General features: G+C 40.6%; 1 protein-coding gene and 1 long non-coding RNA gene across 2 annotated transcripts in view; one reads left to right on the forward strand and one right to left on the reverse strand.

Annotated features, from left to right (window-relative positions):
* TAF15 (TATA-box binding protein associated factor 15) overlaps positions 1-17,280 on the reverse strand; it is a 31,326-nt gene extending 14,046 nt beyond the window's left edge. Inside the window, exons 1-7 of the mRNA XM_055321345.1 lie at positions 17,166-17,280; positions 10,245-10,284; positions 8,520-8,571; positions 8,352-8,436; positions 8,163-8,268; positions 4,029-4,222; positions 2,574-2,694 (exon numbers count right to left, since the gene is read on the reverse strand). Of these exons, the coding sequence (XP_055177320.1) occupies positions 2,574-2,694; positions 4,029-4,222; positions 8,163-8,268; positions 8,352-8,436; positions 8,520-8,571; positions 10,245-10,284; positions 17,166-17,172 (605 nt within the window). The 5' untranslated portion in view covers positions 17,173-17,280. The remainder of the gene's footprint in view (positions 1-2,573; positions 2,695-4,028; positions 4,223-8,162; positions 8,269-8,351; positions 8,437-8,519; positions 8,572-10,244; positions 10,285-17,165) is intronic.
* Positions 17,281-17,493: 213 nt separating this feature from the next.
* On the forward strand, positions 17,494-18,477 carry LOC129515572 (uncharacterized). Its single transcript, XR_008665602.1, has 2 exons — positions 17,494-17,778; positions 18,190-18,477. It is a non-coding gene; the product is annotated as an uncharacterized LOC129515572 (long non-coding RNA).
* Positions 18,478-24,479: the final 6,002 nt, after the last annotated feature.

Here is a 24,479-nt window from a genome sequence, read left to right on the forward strand (position 1 = left end):
ATTTTTCTTTCATATTTGGAAACCTGACAGCTTCCTTCTGGTCTGTGTTCTTCCTCCAGCCAAGCAATCATACGACTTGAGTCTAAGAATGTCCCATCCTTGTACCATGTATCCCACCCTCACCCACAAACTATACTCCTTCTTCTTTAAATAGAAACCTAACTAATGTCAGGTATTCTTCAAACAGCCCTGAAAGGATTGTATTTTCAAAACCTTGATATAATTTTTTAAATAAGATGATCAGAAACACAAATGGGAGTGTTGATGAAGACTAACAAAAAATGTTTGGATATTTTTGGTACTTAAATGTAAAACCAACTGTGGGAAAAAAAAATCCTGAAACTGAGCATTTTTACTCTAATTAAAAATACTTTACCCATATAAATGAGCTAAAAACCACATCTTGAGTAACATACTGTGACATGTGAAAATTATACGAACTTCAAATTTCCATATGCATAAATGAAGTTTTACCGGAAAACAACCATGTTTATTTATATATTGTCTATGGCTACTTTGGTGCTTTAAGAGCAGAGGTGAGCAGTTATAACAGAAATCTTATGGCCCAAAAAGCCTAAAATATTTACTACAAGGCCTTTCACATAAAAAATTTACCAACCCAATATAGAGAATCATCATATCATCATCAACATGGATTCCTTAAAAAGGCCTTTCATGAACATCCCATTTTTTGGCTTGGGTGGAGAGGCAGAATAGGGTATAGATAGCAATTGGGCAAGACACCCTCCCCCAGTCTTACCCTGAACCAGATCAGTATCATTTTGACCTAATATATAGTGGGTTTCTGCATAAGATAATGTGTGAAGAGGTTCTAAGGCTAAATAAAACCATCTGAAAATCCAAAGCTTAGTTCATGATCAAGTATCTAGACCAAAAGTCATACTGAAATAGGATGCCAAGGAGGTTATAAAAATTATTAAAAATGCAACTCTCAAGATGGTTAAGGTATGGATCTTCTCTCTTTTATTAGGAGATTCATTCAAGATCCTTTCAAATCTCTAAGATGAGTGATCTCTCAAATATGAAAATGTTTTTTTCAAGATTTCCCAAAAAAATAAAAAATAAAAAAAATAAAGATTTCCCTACCCTCCTCCTCTTCCTGAAAAGTGGGTTCTACCACTCTCACAGTCAGAATTTAATAAATAATTGATAGGATATAATTTCCTTATGAAGAAAATTAAACCTACAATATACTATAAAACATACAGCATTCCCAAGAAGCAAATTATCTAAAACATTTAACTGGAAAATTAAATATACCTGTTGGCTATCTTGTTTGGGATTCTGTCTGGGTTGTAATGAGGCTATTAAGTAGAAAGTGAGCACCATGTCACTTTACATTGTTCATTTATATCCACATGATGGCAGGCTGCTCACTTTGATAATGAAGAGCATACAATAATATATTTATATACTGTAAACTGACTTTGGCTATCAACCAAAGGACTTTTATAAACGTTTACCAAATATGTTTAGGCTTTAGTTTTGCCATAATATCAAAGTACCGTACACTAAACACAGAAAAATACAAGTCTGTGATCCAAATCTGGCTCACTTGAAGTAACAGTGCTGTATGTAACTGGTTTTGTTTCTCAGTTCATCTCAGGGGACAGGCAGTCCCTAAGTAGCAAAAGAGTGAACTGGTACTGATATGTTATCAAGTGTCAGTTAACAAGCCACTAACAATTTCAATTCCCAAGGAACACATATTATCTTTTAAGCCTATGTATTTTACACATTAATTTGTAACCTGCAAACCTCAACTGAGGACAACAAATGTCAATTATTTTTTCATTCTTGTTTTTAGGACCAAAGTGCTAGATTTACAGATATATTTAAAAGTGATTTTGTAACCAGCTTTCATGACATATGCCAAAATTAAGCCCCAAAACCTGATAATACTAGCAACAGGGAAAAGAAAAACTGAATTAAAGTCATCTTTTCCATAGCTTAGTCTGAACAAAATACACAATGTGAGGTGATGCTGCACTAATTATTTCAATAATTATTTACTTAGAAGGGAGACAAAATAGTTTAATTACATAAAATCTTTCTCATTTGCCAACCCCACCTTTATATACCTGATATTGCCTCCTAATATTTTCCCTTCCCAAGGGGATTCAAGATTAAGGAATAGCCTCTCTGCACTCCAATCTAAAATTAACTTACCTTTTTTTATGTTTTACATATAATATACTTGGATTTCTCAGAGTCATCTTTTAAAGGAATTTAGACTCTATAGCTCTGGCAGGAGAAACATAGTTAAGTGGTTTAATCACAACCATAACAGGGGAATTTTCCCCACTGGTGTTTAATATACACCACATAAATGAACTGCTAGTATAGCCTATTCTGAGGTAATTTATGTGACATCTTAAAACTGAAAATAAATTTTGAATTTCTGCCTTCTTCTCTACAACATAATCTATTTTATTTAGGCCTCTTAACTGAATCAGATGCTGGAATCAAACCAACTAAGTAAAACAATAAAAGTTTTTTTTAATTGAAAAAAGAAAGAGAAGAAATGTAGGTACCTATACTTAAATACTTACCTTGATCCTGTCATAGGACCTCTTCCATCCTTGTCATATCCCCCACGCCCTCTACCTCCTCCCTGTGACCCGCCATATCCTCTATTATCTTCTCCATACCTACTCACATCACGACGGTCATCTACAAAAAGAAAAAATAATATACACGAGTAAGTAACCACTGTCATTTCTGACAAAGGCTTCCCGTAACATAAACTTAAAATGGCTCTTTAGGTCACATATTATACCCTTTGGAAAATGGCACATGTATGCAGAACTCAGAACCACCTAGAGTTAAATATGTTTGAGGCTGAGTGAAGTAAGTCAATCAGTAGGAGAAGGACAAACAGTGTATGTTCTCATTCATTTGGGGAATATAAATAATAGTGAAAGGGAATATAAGGGAAGGGAGAAGAAATGTGTGGGAAATATCAGAAAGGGAGACAGAACATAAAGACTCCTAACTCTGGGAAACGAACTAGGGGTGGTGGAAGGGGAGGAGGGCGGGGGGTGGGGGTGAATGGGTGACGGGCACTGAGGGGGACACTTGACGGGATGAGCACTGGGTGTTATTCTGTATGTTGGTAAATTGAACACCAATAAAAAATTAACTTATTAAATAAATAAATAAATAAATAAGTTTGAGAATTATATCTGTGTCAAATTCCATTCTGCTATGGTCAGATAGCAAAACGGTGACATGGATATCACCGCTTGATGTCACGGATGATCAAAAGTAGTTGAGTTCCAGTACAACATTAGGTACAAATTCTTAATAATTAGATGAAAAGCATAGCCCAAATCTTAAAAGTTATTCCTTCACCTCAAAAATACTTAAATATAAGTCAAGCATGGACAAGAAATAATTGGATTTTCTGAGACATATTCAAAGACTATATTCACTGAAGATATTCGGTGAATGAGCTTCCACTTTTACTCATTCACTTATTCAACAAATATTAAACAACTACTATGAACCAGGCCCTATACTAGGCAGCGAAGGGATAAATCAGTTAAGACAGGACTTATGTCCCCTGAAGCATTCACTTCCATGACATGGACAGATTTCTAAGTATCAATAGTATATTCCAAGTGCTGTAAGAAAACAAGTTATAGAATGGCTGGTCCTTCTTAGATGAGGTGAGAGAAGGCTAATACAGAATCAGAATTTCCCTAAATAAAGTATACCACCATCAAAACAAATGGTAGGAGCAACATCGTCAAACAATCAGTTATTAACGCAACAAATGAAATTCATGTCATCAGTTATCAAAAAGTCACATGACCTTTGGGGAGTCTGAGAAGTTCAGAAATAGAAATCTAATAAAATAGCTTTGATGGCTGTACCAGAAGCACATATATTCAAGGGCACTCTGAATTTTTACAAACAGTTGAAATCCTATGTAGGTCTTTTAAATCCAAAACTCAATACAATTCTATGAGGGGAAAAAAGAATAAAAGGTCATTATATCATACCTTGTGTGTGGTGGCTGTAATTATCCCTTTGTGAATGGTAGGACTGCTGATTTTGATTATAGGAATCATGCTGTGGACCATAATTTGACTGCTCATCATATGGACCTTGATGTTGGTCATAGCCTGACTGTTGGTCATACGAATCTTGTTGACCATAGTCTGACTGGTCATATGAAGGCGCTCTTCCACCTTGGCTAAACAGAAATCAAGAATTCGAAATTTTATAGAATTATGTTCACTGTAATAAATCGACTGAGATCGAGAGGCCTGACCAGGCTGACCTCAATCATACTTAATACTATTTAAAAAAAAAAAAAAAGTTGTAGCGACACCTGGGTGGCTCAGCGGAGGGCGTCTGCCTTTGGCCCAGGGCATGATCCTGGGATGCTGGATTGAGTCCCAAATCGGGATCCTTTGTGGGTAGCCTGCTTCTCCATCTGCCTATGTCTCTGCCTCTCTGTATTTCTCATGAATAAATAAATAAAATCAAAAAAAAAAAAAAGATGTATTTATTTGTTAGAGAGAAAGAGAATGCAAGGGGGAAGGGCAGAGCAGGAAAGAGAATCTGAAGCAGATTCCCACTAAGCACAGAGCCCAACACAGAGCTGGATCTCACAACCCTGAGATCATGACCTGAGCCAAAATCAAGAGTCAGATACTTAACCAACTAAAACACCCAGGCGCCCCTAATACCACTTTCTGGACTAAATCATTTAGTTATTTTATCTACAAAATCTCCTTATCAGCAATGGAATGACCTTCAAACAATTCCATTTCACCATCATTGAAGAGGTTCCATAGTATGACACAAACCACATGGACCTTTGAAAACATTAGTCAAGCAAAAAAATCACTATGGCTTTTACCATTCCCTTGAATTTAAAAAAAAAAAAAAAAAAAAACTAAAGATGCCACAAAGTACAGTAATATATCTCATTCTTTAAACAAATATATCACAAGTGCTAAGTCCTTTTAAGATTTTATTTATTTATTTGAGAGCAAGAGCACGAGGGAGGGAGGAGGGAGAAGAGGGCAGAGAGAGAAGGAACAGATTCCCCGCTGCTGAGCAGAGAACGTGATGTGGGGCTCAACCCCAGGACCCTGGGATCATGACCTGAGCCTAAGGCAGACACTTAACTGACTGAGTCACCAGGAACCCCAAGTGCTGAGTCCTTTTCACAGTTATATTAAAAGGCTCTCTATCACTTAATTTTTAACAATGTTATCTCATAATATTTTGGGTACTATTTTCTTATAATTATCTTTAGAACCAATGGTACATTCTCCTAAATATCTTCAATGATAAATTTCAGAAAACAATAAGTGGTGCCTGGCTGGCTTAATCAGTGAAGCATGAGACTTTTATCTTGGGATTGTGGGTATGAGTCCCATGTGGGGGGAAGAGATTACTTAAAACAAAATCTTTAAAAAAAAAAAAAAAAAAAAAAAGAACTTATCATTCAGATAAATTCCTTTAAGAGGAAGGAACTTGCTTTGTGATGTCATTTTTTATGTGAAACCAGTCTATTTTTTTATGTGAAAAATGAGACTGGGGATCCCTGGGTGGCGCAGCGGTTTGGCGCTTGCCTTTGGCCCAGGGCGCGATCCTGGAGACCCGGGATCGAGTCCCACGTCAGGCTCCCGGTGCTTGGAGCCTGCTTCTCCCTCTGCCTGTGTCTCTGCCTCTCTCTCTCTCTCACTGTGTGACTATCATAAATAAATAAAAATTAAAAAAAAAAAAAAAAGAAAAATGAGACTGCTTTACTATCTCTAGCAATTCAAAAAGAAATTTCTAAGTATGTTTTCAGCAATACAACTATTAATTTGCCTGTTATCAGGATGGGAATGTTGAAAAGAACATTTAATTGAATTTGAGTTCTAATGTTTACTTTTAAAGAAAGGGAACAAAAAGTCTCATAACTTAAGTCACATCTTATTCCACATCAGATGATCAGAGCAATCTAATAAATAAAGATCACTATGTTCCCTGAACTCCCTGCCCAAAGCACATCACATCAGTGGCCAGAACCCTAGCCCTTCACTTTAAAATGGTTGTCAAGAGGTGCCTAGGTAGCTCAGTTAAGTGTTGCCTTCAGCTCAGGTCATGATCCCAGGGTGGAGCCTGTTATCAGTCTCTCTGCCCAGTGGGGAGTCAGCTTTTCTCTGCCCCTCTCCCTGTTCATGCTCACTCTCTCTCTAATAAAATCTTGCAATAAAATAAAATTGTAAAAAAAAAAAAAAAAATTAGGGGCACCTGGATGGCTCAGTCACTTAAGCGTCTCAGAGTCACAAGATGGAGCCCCATAGTGGGCTTCACACTCAGTGAGGACCCTGCTTGAGATTCTCTCTCCCTATTCCTCTGCCTCTTCCCCATTTGCATGCATACATACATACTGTCTCTCAAATAAATTTTTAAAAAGTTTAAAAATAAATAATAAAAACTTAAAATTAAAAAAATAAAATGGTTGTCAAACCAAATCTAAAACTTCTCTTTGGTCTGCACTTAACATGTCATGTTTCCAAAAACACATCCTTATAAAAGGACTCTCCTAAATTTAAAACTAACCAACAGGACTTAACAGGACTTAAAGAGTTGTTTTGGGGATCCCTGGGTGGCGCAGCGGTTTAGTGCCTGCCTTTGGCCCAGGGCGCGATCCTGGAGACCCGGGATCGAATCCCACATTGGGCTCCCGGTGCATGGAGCCTGCTTCTCCCTCTGCCTGTGTCTCTGCCTCTCTCTCTCTCTCTCTGTGTGTGACTATCATAAATAAATAAAAATTTAAAAAAAAGTTTTTAGAAAAAAAAAAAGTTGTTTTGACATAACATGCTGAGAATTATTCCCTACATTTGTACTCCACACTCTACTTTTCAAAACACTCTCGTATCTATAAGACTGACAACATGATCTCATAAATCTTTCCCCAATGCTTTTATTTAACTGATTTCACTTAGAATAATTTTTTTCACTGCAGAGAGAATAACTTATGACCTCAGTTTTTGCATAATTTTTTAGCTACATAACTTAATAAAATACATAATCTTAACTTCCCTTTAACCTCTACAAAATGGGGATAATTACTGACACACTCTCATAGTGGTCAAGTATCAATTAAATCAGAGAACGCAAAAGCATTTCACAAAATGCAAAGCACAATTTTTAAAAACTAATTAAAAAATTTCTTAAAAAGGGATGCCTGGGTGGCTCAGTGGTTAAGCACCTGCCTTTGGCCCAGGGCATGATCCTGGAGTTCCAGGATCAAGTCCCACATCAGGCTCCCTGCATGGAGCCTGCTTCTCTCTCTGCCTATGTCTCTGCCTCTCTCTGTATCTCTCATGAATAAATAAAAATCTTTCAAAAAAAATTTTTAAGAAAGAACAAACTCCTCGTATCTGAAACTTTAAAAAAACTATAAAATGAAAACAAAAATTAAGAAAAGAAAATCAGGGATTCCTGGGTGGCGCAGCGGTTTGGCGCCTGCCTTTGGCCCAGGGCGCAATCCTGGAGACCCGGGATCGAATCCCACATCGGGCTTCCGGTGCATGGAGCCTGCTTCTCTCTCTGCCTGTGTCTCTGCCTCTCTCTCTCTCTGTGACTATCATAAATAAATAAAAAATTTTAAAAAAAAATTAAAAAAAAGAAAAGAAAATCATAAAACCTGTACACTTGTTAGTAAATATTCATCTACCTATACTAACACAGAAAGCATATTTGGAGTATCTGAAATGTGTGGACAGGTCTTAGCACTTTTTGATTTTTTTGTCTCTGAAAAGGTAATACATTACAATGGCTAAAAAAATAAAATGGAAATAAAAGCATTGACAAGTCTCCTTGTACACCTAGGTTTTTATTTAATCTCAGATATAAAGCAGAAATCCAAATTTTTTTTAACATTTAAACCATATGCATTCATATACAGCTAAACAGTAATTTTACAAATAACACATTTCATAAGAATCAAACCACAATGCTGACAATTTCCACATTCTTCATAACACAAAACTATGAAATTCATACTTCAAAACTTTTCTGGAAAAAATGTGCAAAGCTAGGAGTTTGATGGTGAAGTCTATTTAATACCCAAAGTGTTATTTCCACTGCCCAAAACAATCTCAGTGCTTTTACTGTTTCCTTACCCTCCTGATGATTCCGTGTTTTGCTGTCCCTGGTTATTGTAAGACGACGGCTGGCCATATGAGCTCTGCTTTTGGTTCTCATAACCACTGTAGGATTGTGAATAACCTAAAGATTGGAAAGATATACCATTTAGTAAATGTTCTGATTTTTTAATTTCTAAAAAAGTAAATTTAACAAACCAGTCGAACCTGATTGGCTTTGTCCATAGCTGGAGTAGCCGCCATAGTTCTGTCCATATGAGGAATCAGTAGTTTGTCCATAGCCAGAATAGCTCTGAAATTTAGGTAAATAAAAATTTCATTCTCTACTTAGTTAAAATTACTATTTAAAAAAGCACAATTTATATTTTAACCTACTTGTGGTGCTTGTCCATAACCCTGGCTGCCTTGATTTCCATAGGAAGAATAACTGTAAAAGAAAAATGTACTTGAAAGAGATATGCTAGAACTTAAAAGCTTAAAAAAAACCCTATCTTCATTTTCAATTTTCAACTCTGTACAAGCTTCTCCTCTAAGCAATGGCCAATATGTCTGTCTTTTAGAGTCTAAATTGAAAGGTGATGACCAGACTGTTAAGACATAAATGAAGTCACTCCCAGACTCTTGAATACCAAACAAGCACCTAAAGTTTAGCTTTGACAATCTTTCACAAATGTAACTAGGTTAGAACTAGAAAATCTCAAGAAAATTATACTTGGGTGTGGGGAGTGATTACATGGAAGCAAGACCCATAATAAAAATCTGAGACAGAAAAATAACTTTTTAAGTTAACACTTTAATCAAATTAGCTATGTTTTCACAGATTAATTTCTTCCCACCATCTTAAATCTACCTTTCAATTCCTAGAAAAGGCACTATAGGCACTAAAAGTCCAATTTCTGCCTCAGTAATTAAAAGCATGTATATCTTCAGAGTACTATCACAGAATGAAATTATATTGTATCTCCAGTATCATAACACAGTCTGGCATATAGTTTGTTGACTGAATCAATTTACCTTCCTCAGATTTGAACTTTAATTTTACAGCATGTAAATTCTAACAAGTCAGAAACAAACTTTCTCAAAATATGTCCCCCCCCTAAATATTTGCAAAAAAAAAAAAATCTTTTTATCAATCTAGAGCTATAAAGTGCTAACAGAATTTAGCTTTATAAAATATATTTCACTGATTAAACATTTGCTAGTTGCCTACTATGAGGTTAGCACTACTCTATAAGAACAGAAAAGTAAGTCAAACCAGTTTTGTTCTTATGAATATCAAAACTTGAGGACAGAAGACCTGAGATGCTATTCTGAATATCTCACATTGAGATGCAAAAACATTTATAGTGTAACTTGAAGGCTGTGTTTCTGGCAAGTAAAAGAACCCACTGCATGCATATAGTCACATAAAAACAGACTTTTCTTTTTATTTTAAGCATGGCAAGGAGTCCTTTTAAAATGCTCAACATTTCTATTAGAGTGCTTAAAGAAAATCTGCTCTGAAAAATAAATAACATATTATATACAATCAAAAACTGAAATGCTGGGGTGCCTGGGTGGCTCAGATGATTAAGCATCTGCCTTCTGCTCAGGTCATAATCTCAGAGTCCTGGGATCAAGTGCCACATTGGGCTCTCTGCTCCACGGGAAGCCGCTTCTCCCTCTCCCTCCGCCTGCCACTCCTCCTGCTTGTGCTCTCCCTCTCTGTCAAATAAATAAATAAATAAATAAATAAAATCTTAAAAAAAATAAAATAAAATAACCTGAAATGCTTTCTCTAAGAACCTGTTATATAGTTCAATTGTTTAAATCTTTTTAATAGTTTCATTTTAAAAATTTCCTCAAGAAAACATACTATAAAATACCTATGAGATTTGTTTTAATCTCTAGGGGGCCCCTGTATTTACAGACTCAAGTGGCTTTTTTAAAAAGGAAAAAATGTTTTAGTACATATGTACACAGGCCTTTCCCCCTTGACAAGCTAACATTTAACTCTAAGATATCCAGATACCAAATCTCAAAAGGAATGCTTGACTAAACATATCTTTTTTCCCCTCAGTTCTACTCTTACATGGTATTATTAAAATGTGTATACTTTACCTTTGCTGGTCACCCCCAGACTGACCGTAAGTTCCAGAATCTAAAACACATAAAAAGAATTTTAAATCTTATTTAAAATTATGCTTCCCTCAAAGGCTGACTTTAGCTTTTATAGATGAAACGTGGTAAGAAAATGTAGTAGAAACAGGAAGAAAACTAGTTAAAATTACTGTTTACAGTAACTATATCTTTGAAAAAGAGCACTCTATTAAATGTGTCCTGATGGTCACAAGAACCAAGTGAACAAATACATAACCATCAAAGAAAAATTCATCCTTTTTTAACAAAAGCTCAACTCAAGCTACCTGTATATACAAAAAGACATCTACTGAAACTAATCAAGACCAGAAAACGGGGTGTGGGGGGTAGGGGGAGGTGGGCTACACTCTGACAAGATAAATCCCCAGGATTACATTGACTTGTGAATCCTCAGCAGCCCAACAGACTTCATTCCCCTATAATGGACTGGTTTGGCTGCCAGCAGCAACTAATAGATCTCTGAACTTTGGTAAAAGCAGCTAAGTTAGTTGTTTACCCCAAACTTTACCAAGCTTCCAAGGACTTGACCAACTGGTACACCAACTCAGCAATACCTGCTTCGCGCTTCCTTTCCAGCAATAAAAGCTACCAAGGAATGCAAGACTCAATTAAATAATGTCAAAAAAACTTTTTTTAACTATGAGCTTTTCTCAATAACTCAAAATGTCAGGTATTTTAAAAACTTTTGAAGAGGCTCTGTCCTTTACGTTTCTACTGTCAAACGAATGACCTAAGCTTATTAGTAATGAATAAAAGTAATATTATATGAAACATTCTTACAACTGCAAAAAATAACTCCATCTGAAACTACTGACCATTAGGGCCAATCTCATCCAACATGAAACAAAATCATTTGCTGTCCAACAGTTCTGAAAACCCACCGGAAACCAAATGAGTGACATCTTCATTCAATTCACATAAAGCTACAATATGAAAACATTGCCGCTGGCAGTAGAAATAGAGGACATCAAATTTGCCACTCATCAGTAGCAGAAATATACAATCAGATTCAACAAGATTATTCTTCTAAATCCTTAATCATAAGAATATTGAATGAAATCCTGACAAACTACTTCCTTCTATGAATGTAAAGAACTTAAGGCTGAGATGAAAAATAAATTATGCATCACTGCCATACCCATAATAAAATGACCACAGATTCATAGCTAATTAACCAAATACACTATGCAAAGCACTCAGAATCTAATTGGACCAGAGATTAGATACATCCACCAAATGAGAAAGGCAATTAGCTTCAACCAAATCAGAAACTAAAAAGAATTATGAAGAGCAAGATGGGGTGTATGTGTAAAACTTAAGATACCCTGGGGATAAAAGCAGCTTTGGCTTCAATTACATCACAAGGCATAGATGCGGGTTCTCCCAAAGAGAGTGGAGTCCAAGATCTGTTTATTTCCCTTTCACTCAAGCAAAATTATATAAGTACACAGCATATAGGTCATGTAACCCTGGCTCAAATCCAGGAAGTATTAGAGTTAAGAATTTTAACCAAGTCACCTTGGTCCTCTGAAATTATAAATGACTTTAGTTGACTGACTTTAAAACTCCAGAAAATATATATATTGACTAGTAAGTACGGCCCTTAGTATAAATAGTGAGGAAATACAGAGGTCTTATATTCATCAAAGAAAATGAGTTTGTAAATATTATTTACAGTATTTCAAACTACTGCTTTTAATGAACCTTGTGTCTGAATCCAGGATTTAGAAATGCTTTCATTTCCAAGTGTATAGGGTTTTGATTCTGTTTTTGTCTTCCAGTTATTGCAGCCAGAAAAGATATATTCTCTATTATTCCTGGTTCTTATTAGGATTTGCTCTTTTTTGCTTTTCCCCCTTGGTAAAGATTTTACTTGCATAAATGCCCCTAATGTGCTTGAAAAGAACTGTGTATTTCCTAAATGTTGAGTAAATTATGTTAAGTCTAGATACTTGTTGGTTATTTCATACTAATAACATTCGGTCCACTTAACCTATTAACGACACAGAAAGGTATACTAAAAAAAAACCTCCATTTGGCCACAGACTTGTCAATTCTATTTTTTTTTTTTTTTGCTTTCTGTATTTTGAGGCTATACTGTCAAGCAGATGAAAGTACAGATTTACATACTTGTGATGAATATCCTTTTAACATTACATTATGATTAAAAATGTCCAAACTTTATTTTGACTGTTAATATAACTAAACAATCTTGCTTTTGGTTGGTGTTTGCCTGGTTAATCTTCTATTTCTATATTTCTAACATTTCCTATTCTTGTTTTAGGAATATCATTTCTGAACAATATACAGATCATTTTTTTCCCATTGTGAAACTTTCAACTGGAGTTTTCACATTTTTTACTACTACTTTTATTTATTCTTACATGCCTATATATTAGATTTTACTTATTAGGGTTTTCTTTTTCCTTGTAACTCCTTTCCTGCCTCCTACTAGATTTTCTTTACTTTTTCCCCTATTGCTTTGGAAGTTAAACATTCAATTTTTTTTAATGTTATCACTCATAATTTAATATGTTCAATTTTTAACATGCACTCTTGACAAAATTCAAAATGATCTTCAACCTTCACTAGAATTAATCACAATACTACAATGGCAACCACAGCCTTCACATGTTATTTTGCTTCCATTTTTTAACTTCCAAATGTAATCACCTTAACTTCAATGTTCCATTCTGTTAATACTTGCTTTTTATTTACTGTGTTTGCTTCTATTGTTTTTTGCATGCTATTTCTCCTTTCTGGATTCAATTTTTCTTTAGCTCCTTTGGCAAAGGCCTGAAAGTGGTATTCTTAGTCTTTAGACTTGGGATCATTTCATTATTTTCCAGTTTCTTAGAACTTTAAAGTCTACCAATCTTCCTCTGGTAGGCAATTGGTATTTCATAATCTAAAGCTTCACATCAACGTATCTAGGTATTAACTGATTTGTAATGTCTCACATTTGAAACTACTTACTGATTCAAAATACTCATCAATCTTAGAGAATTCTCAACTCTAATATTGATTCCTATTTTCTTAGGAGATATATTATACACATATTAAATGTATGACGTCGCTTCTTAACCTGTTTCTTAATCTTGTTTTTGATCTCCTGAATTGGATTGTGGGTAATTGTCTTCTACTTCACTAATTTCTTCTGCTAGGTCTGCAATTCAACTTAACCACAGTTTCTACTTCTAGTAGATATACTTGGTTCTTTTTATTTTTTTTTTAAGATTTTTATTTATTTATTCATGAGAAACACACACAGAGAGGCAGAGACATAGGCAGAGACAGAAGCAGGCTCCTCACAGGGACCCCGAAGTGGGGCTCGATCCCGGAACTACGGGATCACACTCTGAGCCCAAGGCAGATGCTCAACCGCTGAGCCACCCAGGCATCCCTACTTGGTTCTTTTTAAATCTACATGGCCTTTCTTCATAATATCTTGGTCTTAGGGTTGACTCCTTCTGTTAGGTTTTTAATAATTTCAAACATAGATTTGCTTTCATATTACCTGCTAGGGGTTCTAACCTCGTTTGTCTCAAACTCTCATTTTGGTGAACTGTTTCTGAGTTCTATAATTCTTTTTTTTTTTTCTTTTAATAGTATCTCCAAAGACCCGAGAATCGGATCCTCAGCCTTTTTTTTTTCTTAAAGATTTTATTTATTTATTCATGATAGTCATACACAGAGAGAGAGAGAGAGAGAGAAGCAGAGACACAGGCAGAGGGAGAAGCAGGCTCCATGCAGGGAGCCCGACGTGGGATTCGATCCGGGGTCTCCAGGATCACGCCCTGGGCCAAAGGTAGGCGCCAAACCACTGCGCCACCCAGGGATCCCTCTATAATTCTTTAATGTGAATCTTATTTTTCCTAGAAAAGTCCTGTGACCTAGGCTGTGAAATTTCCTCCAGAAAAGGTTTTTCATTTGTTTCTACCAGGAGCCCCAAGGTTATTACCAGCCCAGAACCAATTTTTGTTAATTTCTTGGCTTAAGTCTTCCTGGACTCCCATAACTAGCCTAAATATACACCCAAATTGTATGAAGCACAGTTCCCAGGTTACAAATTCTCAGGAAAAGACTTTTTTCACTCAGGGCCCAAGGTTCCTTATTATCCGTTATGCTGATACAAAGGTTTTTTTTCTAGTTTATTCTTTCACTGTCTAAAGACAGTCTTTCAAACATCTAGATTTATGTAAGGTCTCAGTTCCCATTACCTGACTCTAACAGTCTCAAGGTTTCATCTATCCTTAGTTACTTGGGTGATAAAGTCTCAGGGCGCCTGGGTGGCTCAGTTGGTTAAGTGTCTGCCTTTAGCTCAAGTCATGATCATGGAGTCCTGGGAATGGCACCAAATCAGGCTCCCAGCTCAGCTGGGGGCCTGCTTCTCCCTCTCCCTCTGCCCCCTACCCAAGTCTTTAAATGATGGGACCTACACCCTCCTCTTCAGGGCAACTGTCAAGCTAGCTCTAAGCTGGCTGGCTTCTACTTCATTTCTGGCAGTTAGGTCTTGCCCTTTCTTTTTTGTAAATTCTTCCACTTCTGGTGTTCGTAGATAGAGGATTTTCAATTTATTTTGGTCTGCCATATTGCCAAAATGAGAAGCTATCAAAATTTTGTTAATTTTTGCATGCATAACTGATATTAAATTTGATTCTAACTTGAAGGTGTCAAATAGTTCACATTAGTAAACAATATTTGAATGCCTGAGAATCTGACAATATTTACAATTTTTACTTATTTATGGACTATGTAAGCACTTATATTTTATTAACCTTATAAGTTTTCTCTGTCAAGCATCTGGAGTGGTTGAGCCTGCAAATGTTTAAAGGATTAACTAAACTTAATGCAATTAGCTATTTACGGGGAGTTTACTATAACATTTATTAACTGAAACATTCACCAAAAAACAAGTCAAAAGCGTACTTTTTTTATAAAGTCAGAAGTATTTTCATACATGTTTCACAAAATGTATAAACAGTATATAACACTAAGTAGAACTTAAAGATTCTCACTTTAATGGACTTCATTTAGAAACAATCAATTATTATAATGTTCTTTTTACATGTGAAAGCCAATCTTGTTATTTAAAAAACTTAACTTACAAAGTGAAAAGTTATCTAGTGTCTTGGTACTTTGAAGATCACTACTAATGGATAAACCAGCTTACACTCTAATATGACAGACTGATAATCCTGAATTTTGCAGATGGTAACCTCTAAAATTTAATCTTCCATAAAAGCTACACAGTCTTATAAAAATAGCCATTGTTTTACACCAATAAAAATGTTCAAAATCAAGACACACCAATAGGTTTTAATGTCCATTAAAACGATAAATTTCCCCATGAGGGTAGGACAATCTTTTTATTTTCTTTCCAAACCATGGGATGGGTCACACACTTCCTAAGGACATACTTCTAGGTACTTCTGTGGGGCCTTATCAGACTTCATTCCAAATTATGCACCCAGTAAAAGATGTACCAAAGTCTACTTTTTTCTTTGTGCAAGGATTAAATGCTGAAAGAAGAGAGAAATCCTGTGCAGTTAACAGCCTTTTCCATCAGCTAAGTGCCCCCTTCCACAAAAGCTCAATATTAAGGCTTAACACTAATGTTACTCTAAGGAATGTTTATTATTCTCCTGTCCAGCCAGTCTTGTTAACTGGCCTCATCTCAGTCTGATGCTTGCTTTTTGTCACATCATTTCCAACATTCTACAAGACTGGATCTGCAGGGGGCAGGAGAAGGGGGGGGGGATTGTTAGGTTGTGGGGTTTTTGTTTGTTTGTTTTTTTAATACCAACGGGTCCTCCCTTAAAAAATGTTAAGACTGTGCCAGCAGTCACTTTCATCCCGATCGTAGGGCTTCAAGGAAATGTTCTGCTTTTCCACGTGAAACGTGACCTCTCATGATGTTTTCTAGCAAGTGAATAGCTGGATCTCTGCAGCCTGTGAGGTGCCCACAACAGAGGATCTTGTGCGGTTAACGAGGGCTGCTAAATCTAGAGAGCATTCGGGTTCCAGACTTTGTATTCGAGTTTAGCAGGATCTGAACTGACTGCCCTGAAGAGATCACTGCCTTTCGTGTAAGACTGCCTTTCCTCTGGCCTGCATGCTTTAAGGTGAACGCCACATGTACCTACAGAAGTCTATCCAGAATAGAAAAAGCTCACTTTCAGGCTCTTGTGGGAGATAAACAACTGGAGGAAGGGGAGGAAAAATGAAGAGGGTGAGGAGGAAACTGAATTATATGCAAACACCCCCATTCAAATCCGAGTGGTTTACGGTAGTGGGAAATGTCGGTAAGTAGGATTTCGTGCAAGGCAACGTCCTTTGAAAGGGCTCCCAGAGCGTCAAGACCCCCACCTGATGAATGGGTGAGTCAGGAAGGCCCAGCTCCACTTCACAGATGGGGAAACTGAGGTACGAGGCGGCGAGACGGCTGGCCCGAGGCCTCGCTGAAAGATCTGAGGCGGAGCGGAGAACCAGAAGCACCGATTCTCTCAGGCGGATGCTCTAATCACGGGCTCCCCCCGCCCCTGCGATGGCGTAGACGGCCTCCGCCCCCCCCACCCCCCCCCCCCCACCAACTCACACACCCTCCCCGGGAGCTGCACGTCTCCTCAGGTTCCAAGGACAGGGTCAAAAAAAAGGAGGAAGCCCGATGCGCTCCCGCCGAGATTTGCAGACGGGGAGCGTTGGGAGCGTGCGTCCCTTCAGTCCAATATGGCGGCGGCCCCGGCCGCCCCCACCCCCCCACCCCAAGCCTCCCTCAGGGCCGGAGGCTCTCCCTCGGGGCCCCCAGATGGGCGGGAAGACTGCCCAACCCCGCCAGGCCCCTTCTCGCCGCTGCCGCTGCTCGCTGAAGGAGTCACCTACCCGACATGACTAACGGCCGCAGCGCGGAGCCCCCAGAGCCCGCCGAGAACAAGGAATAGGAAAGCCAGGCGGCGCGGCGGCCGGAGCTGTACTGAGGGCGGCGCGGCGAGCTGAGCCCGACTGCGGGGCCTCGACAGCCAATCGGAGGCCGGAGGACGGTACCACCGCGCCACGGCGCGAGGGGTGGTTCTGTACGAGCACCAGCCTCCGAACGCCGCGGACTTCAGAAACTGCCTCTCTTCTCCCCTCCGCGGGCGGTACCATTATTGAGAGGGAATTGAGAAGAGAAAGTACCAAAGCCGCCAGGAGCGTGGGGGAGGAAGCCGAGCCTACTCTCTGCGTCCTAGTGACAGTCCTACTTCTGACTTTTATCGCGGCTGACAGAATTCGAGGTTGGGAAGCGAAAGAGGGGAGGCCTTATAAACACGGACTATTCGTTTAGAAAAGGCCTCTTTTCCCCTGAAATTTTGAATGGTTTGCCCTCGCTCGCTCCGCGGTGGTTGCGGACCGCTGGAGCCACCTGGGGGCGTTGGGTGTCGCCGAGCGCGGGGACGGGAAAGTCGTGATCGCCTCCCGGTCTAACTACCTTGTCAAGTGAAACACAGACTACAAGGTGAGACTGGAACAAATGCGCGCATTAAAACGAAACCACAGGGACGCCTGGGTGCTCAGCGGTTGAGCGTCTGCCTTCCGCCCAGAACGTGATTCTGGGATCTGGGATCCGGGATCCGGGATCCGGGATCCGGGATCGAGTCCCTCATGGGGCTCCCTGCGAGGAGCCTGCTTCTCCCTCTGCCTGTGTCTCTGCCTCTCTCTCTCTCTCTCTCTCTCGCTCTCTCTCTCATGAATACATAAAAACAAAAACGAAACCACACGCATACCCAGCCTCGAGAATGTGGTGGGGCGGGAGGTCGAGCTTTAGTTTTCAGGGCTGTCGTAATGGCCAGCTCTAATTATCCGGCACCTTACATCATCTCATTTAATTCTCACAACACACTGATGAAATATTATCCTGACGTTACAGGCGTGATTACTCACTTGCTCTAGGTCGCACAACTAGTAAATGGCCAACGTGGAATTCGAATCCCAGTAACCAGACACCTTTGCCTGTGGGTTTAACCATTACGCTGCACTCGCCTGGTGGGCGCTGGAGCTCCCGAGTATGAAATGAGGCTGTGAAAGCCCAGAGTACAAAAGGACATTTTCCCCCAAGGGCATCGCAACATCTGAATGGAGCCAGAGAAGAAGAGCGAGAAGTTGACCAAGTGAAGTGGGGTAATAAAGCGCTTTACACTAGTTGTAAAACAAGTAATTCTGTGTGGTTGGAGTTTACTCTCCAGGGAAGAATGGTAGATGAGGCCAGAAAAGTAGAGGGCTAAATAGTCCATACCTTGCAAAATACAGTGCATTAGGGTTTGTGCTTTATCTTGAGGGCGCTGGGAAGCCAGAGGATTTTAAAGGAAGGTCACATTTGCATTTCCAGCCTGCAGTATGAAGAATGAATGGAGATGATAGATGCCTAAAAAAGCAAGGGGGCCAATGCCATCATTCTGGTGAGAGATCACAGTGCCCTGGAATTATGTTATGACTTGGGGATAGAGGTAAATGAAGAGAGATCCCTGAGATAATTCTGTGGTAGACCGGGCAAGATCTAGTGACCAATTTGGGAGAGAGGAGCTAAGGGAGAGTGAGAAGTGAATTACGAGTTTCCCACTTAGAGGAGTGGTCAGATGGTGATATCATTCACTGTGGTGGGGAACAGGAGGAGGAGCAAGCTGGAGGTGAAGGTAGAGGGATAAGTTCAGAATTAACATCTTCAGGTCAGAAAAATGACATGAGGTCATCTCTCCTCATTATACTATCAGTAATTGAACACTCAACTTTAGATATCGAGGGTCACAGAGCTCTCTGGATACGTCCAAACAAGCAAAGTTAAAGGAATAAAAATTCCTTCATGACTAAAAATGATTCAGCCATTCAGCCTGTACACTGAGGAAGGCAAACCCAGAGGGGGAAATGATGGGCATGTGCAATCACAGGAGAGCATTGTGTTAGGGTTGGGGTAAACTTCTAGATTGTTCTTTTTTTATTTTATTTTTTTACTATTGGGGTTTTTTTTTTTAAGATGGAAATACAAAAGGTATTATTGTTCATCACTGTCCCCTTAAGTTTGTACCATCAGTTCATTCATTCATGCATGTATGCATTCTTCACTCAACTGCCATCTCCTGAGGTCCACTTGGTGTCAGGCCTTGGAAGGCCTGGAGGTAGAGAAATAGGAAGCACAATGATCCTGCCCTCCAGAAACTCCAGTCTCATAAAAAAGACAATACAAACTTTTTTTTTTTTTAAGATTTTATTTATTTATTCATGAGAGATGCAGAGACACAGGCAGACGGAGAAGCAGGCTCCATGCAGGGAGCCCGACATGGGACTCGATCCTGGGACTCCAGGATCACGCCCTGAGCCGAGGGTAGACGCTCAACTGCTGAGCCACCCAGGCGTCCCACAGTACAAACCTTTAATTCCAAAAACCACTGAATGTGTTAGAATTGGAAGATGCAGAGGGTGCTCCGAAAACAGAGTAAGAGCACCTAGCCCACGCGAAGGATGGACAAGGTATTAAGGAAGGCTTCCTGAAGGAGATACCTCCTAAGCTGAATTTCAAAGAAAGAACAGGAATTAGGCCAGGGGTGTATATCAGGAACAGCATGCTCCGGGTAGAAAGGGCTGAATTTGCAGAGACTACGAGAGAGAAAAGTGCCAGGAATTGCAAGTGGTTCTGTCATGCTTGTCTGTAGACCTGCAGAAGTGGACAGTGGTGATAAATGATGAGTGAAAGAAGTACACAGAAGCCACATCTTGAAGAGCTTTGTGTGCCTCACAGAGGAATTTGGATACTAAATCAAAAACAATAGAAAAGAGGCACCTGGTTGACTCAATCCAAAGAGCAGGTGATTCTCGATCTCCAGGTTATGAGCTCAAGCCCCACGTTGGGTGTAGAGATTACTTTAAAAATAAAATCCTGGGGATCCCTGGGTGGCGCAGCGGTTTGGTGCCTGCCTTTGGCCCGGGGCGCGATCCTGGAGACCTGGGGTTGAATCCCACGTCGGGCTCCCGGTGCATGGAGCCTGCTTCTCCCTCTGCCTGTGTCTCTGCCTCTCTCTCTCTCTGTGTGACTATCATAAATAAATAAAAATTTTTAAAAAAATAAAATAAAAATAAAATCCTGGGCAGCCCTGGTGGCCTAGCGGTTTAGTGCCGCCTTCAGCCCAGGGTGTGATTCTGGAGTCCCAGGATCGAGTCTCATGTCGGGCTCCCTGCATGGAGCCTGCTTCTCCGTCTGCCTGTGCCTCTGTGTCTCTCATGAATAAATAAATAAAATCCTTAAAACAGCAACAATATGGAACTTCTGGGGAATCTAATCAGAGGAATGACATTTAGATTTTTATATTATTTCTTTTAATATTCTGGACAGCTCCATGAAACAGGTATTGCTGTTGTCCACATTTTGTAGAACACTGGGGCTCCAGGAAGTGAATCTCTTTACCAAGTTCACACAGCTAATTAGGGACAGAAGCAGAGCTCACATCCAGGCCTTTGGACCCAAGCCCAGGGTCCCTTTTTACAGCATCCCTGGTCTCTCAAACATGAAACACAGAACTCCTCCCAAGTCTGTATTGCTCTGGGGCTTCTTCCCAAGGGCCTTCTCTACCAGGAACTGATTCACATATTGAGTCCTGTTCCCTCCTGTCTTCCAGGCTTTTGCCTGTGAATGATTACTGGAACCAACTTTAATCTTCACCCAGCCATTCTTCATGCTACAGGATCCTGCTCCCTCTGCATCCACTATCCTGGCCTCACTCTGCACAGTTAGGGAAGACAGCAGGTACATTTTACACATCAGCTTTAGCAGACTGTACCTGGAAAGGTTTTAGTACAGGACCTGTTTGCCCTTGATCCATTCTTCAGGTTCTCACTTGGAGAACTAACCCCCTTCCCCCACCCCAGGCTACCTTCCAGTTTCAGAGATTCCCTCAGGTGGTAGCTTCCAGCTAGAATTGGCCAATAGGCAACTTGGTGGAAAATCAGATGGTGAAAAAGGGGAGAAGCCTGGGTTATGTCTCCCCGTCCTTCTCTGCCATCAGCAGTGTCTCAAGCAGCATCTGTCTTCTCCAGAGAGCATTTCTATCTGTGACCCTGACTCCTGGGATCCTATAACCTCAATCCTTCAACCCTCCCTCCATCACTCCAGCCTATGGCTGGTAGTCTTCTTGCTGTTAAAAATTTCTGAGTTGCTTCCATCTCCTGTTTGGGTTCCCAACCCTTCCACCACGGGTGTAGTCCCTTGTAGGGCCCTGTAAGGACAGTGAACTTTCTTAGAGTGAGAGGGGAAGCCAGGAGAGGGAGCCACTTAAGCAGAGCCAGGATGGGATCTGACTTCTATTACTGGCGTTGCTCTGGCTGCTGTCTTGAGAATGGACCATAGGGGGCAGAAAGGTTATTGTTCCCACCAGAGTAAAAACCAGACCACAATGATCTTTTGTCTCTTGAAATCCTGTGAAACTCTTAGTTGTACCACATCTTTTGAGGCTTGCTACCTGATTAGATGCTGATTTGTTTTCCAGTTGGGTTGCCTAGTTCCCCTCTGAACTTCGCGTGTGTCACATAGTGCCTGAAACAGTAGGCACTGGGACACCTGGGTGGCTCAGAGGTTGAGCATCTGCCTTTGGCTCAGGGTGTGACCCCGCGGTCCTGGGATTGAGTCCCACATCAGGCTCCCTGCATGGAGTCGGCTCCTCCCTCTGCTTACGTCTCTGCCTCTCTGTGTCTCTGATGAATAAATAAATAAAATTTAAAAAAAAAAAAACAGTAGGCACTAAAAGGTGGGGGCGGGGGAGTGCTTGTATTTAACGAATGAATAAATAAGTGAGGGGGGAAATGGCATGACCTGTCTGACTTGTCTGTAAACTCATCAAGCTCAAAGACCTTTTTTAAAGATTTTATTTATTTGAGAATGAGAGAAAGCATGAGCAGTTGGGAGGGGCAGAGGGAGAAGCCGACTCCCAGAGAAGCTGAGAGCCTAATGTAGGGCTCAATCCCAGAACCCTGAGATCCTAACCTGAGCCACCCAGGCACCCTCAAAGACCTTCTGTAGGAATTTGCTACATCTCCCACAAGGCACCAAGTAAGTGTTCACAGAGCATTGTTCAAAGACTGACAGCCGGCTCTGTGCCAGGTATCACAGGCTGTAAGCAGTCCTAGCCATCATCACCACCCTCCCACCCTTACCCCAGGAGATGTCCCTGGAGCTCTGCTCCAGCCTTCCTAGAGAGCAGGCCTCCTGCGAAGATTTCCCTGAGGCTCTGCACCGGCAGGAGTTGATTCCTTGCAAATGACCCATCCTCTGGATGGTGGCAGGCACTTCCTGTTTGGGGTGGAAAGGAACCAGACACTTTCCTGTTAGCAGGTCTTTTAAGCAAAGCAGCAGATGCTGAGCAGGTCCTGGCCAGCCTTTCAAGCCAGATGCCTGGCAGTTAGACAGTCTTTATGTGGAAGGGAAGTGGGGCACAGAGCCAGATTGGCTAGGCTTTTATTGTGCTCCTTGCAAGTCCCCTGGGTCCTGCTGTGTGTAAAAAACAAACCAGAAGAGGCTGTCGCCCTGCGCCCTGTAAAATCCTGCAAAATCGTGATGAGGATTAGGATAGATGGGGCTGCACTGAACCAGAAAGCACTCATTGCCTGGCAAGGAGGTGCTCATGTGTTTGTCCTAGGGCAGGCTTGTGTATGTCATCTGGACATGAGCATATCCCAGCGTGAACCTGTGCAAAGAATACACGCATGTATGCACCCAATATCTACCACTTGATAGGATTTGACAGTTAATAATTGTCTAGTTTGCTCCCTATAGCAAATCGGGGTAGCAGAAAAGGCAGGGATTATTGTCCTGTTTTAAAATGGCAGAAACTCAGAGAGGTTAGTAGACTTGCAAGGGATAACAGAGTAAGAACAGATTAATATTCAAACCCAGGTCTGTCTCACTCCAAATTTTCTACTCACTGCTTTTTCCAATCCCCTATGAGCATGTGCATGTTTGTTTCGGTACAGGCAGGTAGATAGGCAGGTAAACTTGTGAATGTGACCCAGACTAACGAGAGCACATCCATATGTGCTAGAGAGAGGAAATTTCTCTTCCAGAGGCAGAAGTGGTTGCTAAAGAGTCAGGACTTCTAAAATTGAATCACAGCTAAAAATCCACGGAGGTTATAGTCAATAATGAATCCAAATTATCACAGCTAACCTCCTTACAACTCTGGGGAACACTTCCTCTTCAGGACTCCCAAACTAATCCCATGTCCTTCTTTTTCTTATTCCTATGATTGTGATTTGGGGAGTTTGGTCATTCTGTTAGTGCTTTTCTCCAAAGCCCAGAATTCCTTCTGATAAAATCTACTTTGTGTTCTGCACACTTCCTGGGAAGGAGGAAGGGGCAGAGACAAAGCTAATTGTTTCTCATAAGAGAGAAACTGAGGCCCAGAAAGGGCCTTGTCCAGGTCCATACATCCTGCCTGATTCAAGGGGTCCTGGTCAGGAAGACAATTCACTGGCCAGCTGCTGCCTTCTGTCAGAGAAGAAAGAATGGCCCAGGCAGCTGCCAGCCACTCCCTTGGGCATGCAACATGCCCAAGCTCTGGGATGAGTCTCACAGAAATCCTGTCCATTCTGGGAGAACTGGAAGGAACTGTGGATTTTAACTGAGCCCCAGTGCAGAGAGAGAGGGAGGGGAAGCAGCTCTTTCTGAAGAGGAGGAATGGAGAGGATTGCCAGCCTAGCTGGATCAGGAACTTGTTCAGCCAAGACAGGGAAGGAGGGAAGGAGAGAGCCAGACCCTTGGAAAACCTAGCCCCATCTTCTCCTTGATCATTGTTATCTAGTATTTAGTGATTTAGTAGGTCTGGCATTGAGCTCAGGAATCTGAATCTTGGGACACCTGGATGGCTTCATGGTTGAGCATCTGCCTTTGACTTGGGTCGTGATCCCGAGGTCCTGGGATCGAGTCCCACATTGGCCTCCCTGCAGGGAGCCTGCATCTCCCTCTGCCTGTGTTTCTGCCTCTTCTCTTTCGGTGTCTCTCATGAATAAATAAATAAAATCTTTATTTTAAATTTTTTTTTAATTTATGATAGTCATACAGTGAGAGAGAGAGAGAGAGAGAGAGGCAGAGACACAGGCAGAGGGAGAAGCAGGCTCCATGCACCGGGAGCCCGACGTGGGATTCAATCCCGGGTCTCCAGGATCACGCCATGGGCCAAA

The sequence above is a fragment of the Nyctereutes procyonoides genome, unplaced genomic scaffold (genome assembly GCF_905146905.1).
Source record: "Nyctereutes procyonoides isolate TBG_1078 unplaced genomic scaffold, NYPRO_anot_genome, whole genome shotgun sequence".
NCBI classification, from domain to species: Eukaryota; Metazoa; Chordata; class Mammalia; order Carnivora; family Canidae; genus Nyctereutes; species Nyctereutes procyonoides.